The sequence below is a fragment of the Athene noctua genome, chromosome 1, assembly GCF_965140245.1.
Source record: "Athene noctua chromosome 1, bAthNoc1.hap1.1, whole genome shotgun sequence".
NCBI classification, from domain to species: Eukaryota; Metazoa; Chordata; class Aves; order Strigiformes; family Strigidae; genus Athene; species Athene noctua.
Genome location: NC_134037.1, coordinates 199,958,649 through 199,964,648, shown reverse-complemented (window position 1 = coordinate 199,964,648; position 6,000 = coordinate 199,958,649). Strand labels below are relative to the sequence as shown.

The window sequence follows — 6,000 nt, the reverse complement described above, 5'->3', positions numbered from 1 at the left end:
TTGCTTTGATTTATTTGAAGAAGCACAAGAAAGTGTATTCAGCAAGCTCGGCAGATACTAAAGATCCTCAAACGAAATGCTACAACAAATTGAAGTTAATATCTGACGTTAGTATGACGGCAACAGCACACGTGCCTCTGGGCTCTGCATCAGCAAAAGAAATCATCTAATAACAGGGCCTGGCTGCTGTTCAAGCACAAGCAAGTGGTTACATGCGTGCCAGGAACAGCTTGTCTCAGGTGAGATTCAGCTTTCATTGGTGGTCTTGTTTGTCTCCAAAAGGCACGGAAGACTTTTGCTAGTCTGGCCAACTATTTGCAAAAGGACGGGTCAATTTTCCTATCAGTGCTACTCTCAGTTTGAATACACCGTGACAATCTTATATGTAGATAGTGAACACGCAGAGTGTAAAGTCTATTTGAAACACTGACTTCTGTGTAGTTCACCGCATTTTGTTTAAAAATGTTCGAAGGAGACTATAGTTTTTCAAGAAAATCAGCCAGCCAGTATTTTAACCCACTTTTGGAGTTCAAGGCTGATACAACCTTCATACACATAATATTTCAGTATGTGCTTCTGTAACTCAATCAAGAACAACTTAGTGTGCTGTTCCCATTTGCTTCCACGTACTGACAAACCCAAGAAATTCATAGTTGCACTGAGAAAGATTATGGAGACATGTGATTTAAAAACTATTAAAGACTTGCACAAATTGCCAATAAAATAATAATGTCTAAACAAAATATTCAGATACAATGTAATATGTTTATTTTTTTAAAATCCAATTTGTAAAGGTCCCTTTTTAAACAAAACAAGAACCAAAAAATCAACACAATTCAGAAGGTTTATCCCAGTTACCATATTCCTCCCCACTCTTCACTTATCGCAACACAAAGCAGCAACTTATATTATTAGTGCTCATATAGTGCACTTATATGAATTTTGATTTGTGTATTAAGCTTTAAATACAATGTATTTTCCGTGAGCATAGCCCAAAGAGTACACAACATTACATTTTCAAAGCATATGTTAAAAAAAAGGACAATAAATGTATATTCAAGACAGTCGAACTCAAATATTTTGACTTGGCAAATTCTATAACAAGTAACAGCAATTTTAAACCGCGTACAAAGCAGAACAGTGCCAACATGCCTCCGGTCTGTGAGCTATGGTAAAATATCAAGCGTACATACAAAGGAGAGAAGCCAAAGAAAACCGCCACAAATTCAGAGCTAACCTGAGGCACACCCAACTGCGACTGAACAAAGGCAGCCCACTTTCCCACTCTATAATGCAAAGAGCCCAACAACAATGAAAAGCACTTCTATGCTACAGAAAGTGAAACAGTAACTTCTTCCAATTTTGTCTCTGCGTTTTTAAACAACTTGTTCAAAAAATTTAAAGATGAACATCTAATTATACCAAAGAAATGTACAAACTAGAAAGTCAGAGAAGCTCCAGAAGATTGCCACTTTCAACCTTGCATAGTGATAGCTGGCATTGATATTGCTACCATAGCTTCAGCAGAAGATATGGAAAAGAAAAATCTTTACTTCTAAGTGATGCACATACGTTAACATTTTCTTCACAAAATTCAGTTAAACATTGTTTTAATAAAAGGGAAAACAGCTCTAAAAAGGGAAAGATAGTGTTCACAAGCTTAGAAATAAAAAAATACAAAACCAGAACATTCCATAATAAAAAAATGAAAATAATAAACATTCCATCATAACAGCACCTATTTTATCACTAAATAAGCCCCATACATGCAACAAACTACAACTATTGTATAAGGCTGTCAAATTAAAGGTTTACTTTTCATATAAACAAAGTGTAAAAATAGCAATAAGTCGCAATCTTCAAATTTAATGCTATGTGAGGATTTTGTCCCCCAGTTTCATTTGGTAGCAATTTCAATATGCGTTTGATATAAAGATCATTCATCTAGGAACCATGATACAAATACATTGTGCCTAGGACAGTATTGTCATATCTCTGTTCAACCTTGACAGAGTTGGAATGCTCAACAACACTACTAAGTTCGGGGATGCTTTCAGCAGTATCCCCAAAACCATGATAGTGTCCATAGTGCAAAGTATCCCCTGGGTCTTCCACCCACGAGGGCCGGTTAGAAACACAGCTACTTGGGCTTCCGTTCAGATGCAGAGATCCACACATATCAGTGGAATTATTCATGGCTTTTTCAGGTTCCTCGGCGCTGTTACTGGTATGAATTCGATGCCTACTGGGAGAAGTTATTCCAGGAATTATTCCGTTAGGTGTTAATGTTAAACACTCCTCATGCCTGGTATCCATCCCACTGAGCTGTTGTGCGGCGGTGAAATCCAAATGTCCATTGATGGCACATCCATTTGTCAGTGCATTCAATATGGAGCTACTGTTATTCATATCTGCATTAAGAAATACACCTGTCACCAACAATTAAGAGTAAATCGAAATACATCAAAATGTTTCCACTATACTTCACTTATTTAAAAAATGCTTCCACACACAGCTTTGAAAATAAATCTACCCCTTCTTTGTTTATAACAATATAGGTAGTTCAAAGTAATGAGAGCTGACTAGTAAGCTTGTAGCTTGGATTCTTATGTTGAAAAGGCAACTGTCTATCTACATTCAATGTGTAAATATGCCTATATTAATCTTTGCAAGGACAATGTGTACATCTCAGAATTTTTTTCATTTAACTGTAGGAAGTAAGTGTGGCAGACAACATTCTGGGCAGTGTTTTGAAAGATGGAATAAAAGGCATCTTTCCACCTTAACTGCAAGTCCCTCTTGGGACAAAAGATTATGTACATAAAAGAACTGAGTATCTGTGAGAGGGTGAAGGTTGTTTTTTTTATTTTTCAGCTGTAATTTATCCGTTGCTTTTTTTTTTTTTTTGTCTTTTTAGTAAGAACTCTCACAGTACAGTAGTATACACTGAAATAGGTCAAATAAAGAAATGTTATGTTGGGATGTTAATAGAAAATGTTTCAACGTTCCTTTATTCAGAAAGTACTTCAATTTATCAGCTTGCTAGATAACATACTAGGCAGGTTTGTATTTAATGATATGTTTATAATAACATCTGTACAATCCACATGCAAAATGCCATCCAATAGCAACAGCAGAGTGCACAGAAGACTAAAAAAATTAGTAGGAAACAAAATCTAAAAATGTGCATGCAAAAACCACTGACAACTGTTTTAAAGCAATTTCTCCTTTGAATTTAGTAATTAGTACAATAGTTTTTATTTCCATAAACAGATTTCATCAGTATGTCTGAAATGTATGTTTTTGCAGTGGTACTCAAAGTACTAGCACAAAAAATGGGTAATATATTCTGCTTTAAAAATGCCTACCAATAAAGGACATCTAAAATGTACATCTATATTGGTAAAGATGAGCAAGGCAAACGCAGAAACTACAGACCTATATGGTGACATTTAGTTTTACATTCTGTTATTATCCTTGGATACATGCACATATGTTTACGTATACATGAATGCATAAACCTACGTGCAAAACAGGATTGTATTTACTGTGTATTACCAATTCGAAGTCAGTAAGTCTGTTGGTAACATCCCACATTTGTAAAACATGGGGTTCCTGTTGAAGTGACGCATAATGAGTACCACTGTTTGACAAGGAAGTATCTGAAGTTTTGGTTTTCTATTAGTCTTTCACATGAATATTATTTGAAATACGGTTGATGATACTGATACTTCACATACAGCAATACATAATGCCAAGAAACGAGTTCCATTTGTAACTCACTGGATGTACTAACTGGAGTTTCCTGTTTAGTCCCTACATAATCACACCAGCTGAGTTCACTACTCACAAATTCTTATTGAAAGCGGAAAAAAACCCACCCAAACCCATCAAGACATCAAAGCTAATATTTGAGTGATGAAAACGCACAGAAGGAATTTCATATAGTGTTTATTAACTGAAAAGTGCAAAATTTTAACTGTTTAAAAATAAATCCTTATAGGCTGACTTTGCCAAATCAAATTTAATATAAATGGCACTACTGTTAGTTAAATGCAAAAGTAGGTAATAAATAGTTCTAGTGATAATTATAGAATGTTTTTATTTGTTAAAAATTAGCACCTATAGTAATAGAGTATATTTATGAAAGACAATAATTTTTTCCTAAATAAGAACACTTGGTAATTATCACTGGAAAATATCAGTCTACTTTTAAAGTACTGATTATATATGTATTTATTCCTAATATATTAAATTATCTATTAATTATCATTCCCTTTGGTGAATCTGATCTGTGGTACAAAGCATAAACATATTTATCACAGAAGAAATGAAAGTAAGAAATTAATTTCTGAATGTCATAATGCACTATCATAGTAATTCCATGCCTGTACCTACGAACTGCATGGAAAAATCTGACCCAAGATTGAAACTCTATACACATCTTGGGATTACCAAAAGCATCTTGATTAAGCAGCCCTTAAAAAACTTGAGCATTAATATTCATGAATACTAGTAACTTTTTGAGTGTTTTGTGAAGATCAGCACAAAACACAAAAAACTGTCTTCCAATGTATGTTAGCTCCAAATACTAGTTCAAGCTCTGCGATGTTCAGCCTTTCATTTACATAAAGAAAACGCCATAGCAGTATCCTGCGCTTATACCACTGTGTCTGAACAACTTCTGAACACATGGTATATGTCTAGACTATTCTTTATAGTATTTATTGAACTATTTTGAATATAGTTTAATTGTAACGTATATTAATTTTCAAAGCTATATAAGCACTACAATATGTTTCCCTATCAGGTCTTCTTATTAGCAATTAAATCTATTTAATGGAAATGAAATGAATAATTTATTTCTGAATTTCCTTTACCTGAAATTATAGCAACTAAAAGCAAGGCACAGCGTAATACAAGCCTCAGGTTAAAAGTGAAACAGCCATTATGGATTTCTGTTTATCTGAAATAATAATAAACTACTAATAAATCTTCTCTTTCACCATTACAATATATTGCATGAAACAGCTAATTTTAGATACCTACTAAACCCCCAATATAATGGGTGTTACAGCAATACAATAGCTTTCAAGACTCTAGACAACGATGTGCAAAAATAAAGGACTAAGTTTTATACTTAAATTAAAAATAAAATGCATATTGATTCTTGCAACGACAAGGAGTTTGCATTGCAGAAACAGTGTATATTTCAATTTCTTTTGGTCCAACAGAAGTACTCTCCTGTTGTTTGGTGTCTTCAACCATTTGAATGTTGTTGTAGTTAACAGGAAACTGTCCACTCCCACCTGATACAACAGCAAACTCTCTATCAACGTGCATATTGTCAGCATCGTCCTCAACTCCTCCATTCATCATTGGTATTAAGCCATCAAAGCTGTAAGCTGATAAAAAAAGAGTCACGTTTAGTTACTGGTGCACACTTGAAAACTCAGCCAACAAACAGGAGTACTTTGATTATTAAAGCAAAAGCTTTTTACAATGAAATGTAATTTTTTCACATCTGAAAGCTTCTGACATGTTTGAGATTCCAAATGCAGAATAAGCAAATGCTAAGTACTTGCACATTCATTTTAATCCCTCAAAATGAAGAATTACCAGTGTATCTATCAGACTTTGCACCTACATATCAAACTACTATTAGTCTCATGTACTAACAGATTGAATAAAGAGCAATTTAAGTTACTCATATTTAGGCTTTACAGCTAGTGTGCCCAACAGATAAAAAGACAGTCTCTACCTCACATTTGTCTACTGTCAGTCTGGACTGCTCCCTCTTTCACTCCCAAGGGCCAGTTTCCAGCAACCCACTCCCTATTCATACCACGCTGCTCGAGGGATCCGTTTAAGAGCTGAACAAATAGATCTGTCTTCTGAGAAAAGATGGCAAGTGGTTAGACTGCTGTGGGAAATGCTTTAGTAAGCAAGACGGGCTTGACTTCACTATGTCTTATACCTACCACCCGAAGTGCTGCTCCA

At 34.7% G+C, this 6,000-nt stretch overlaps 1 protein-coding gene across 2 annotated transcripts in view; it reads right to left on the bottom strand.

Moving 5' to 3' along the window:
- Positions 1–745: 745 nt before the first annotated feature.
- The window catches only part of ANKRD10 (ankyrin repeat domain 10), a 38,021-nt gene continuing 32,766 nt past the window's right edge, over positions 746–6,000 (bottom strand). The window contains exons 5-6 of one of the 2 annotated variants that reach the window (XM_074910255.1): positions 5,310–5,405; positions 746–2,429 (exon numbers count right to left, since the gene is read on the bottom strand). In XM_074910255.1, coding sequence (XP_074766356.1) covers positions 1,945–2,429; positions 5,310–5,405 — 581 coding nt within the window. In that variant the 3' untranslated portion in view covers positions 746–1,944. The remainder of the gene's footprint in view (positions 2,430–5,309; positions 5,406–6,000) is intronic. The other variant, XM_074910266.1, reaches the window with a different exon arrangement.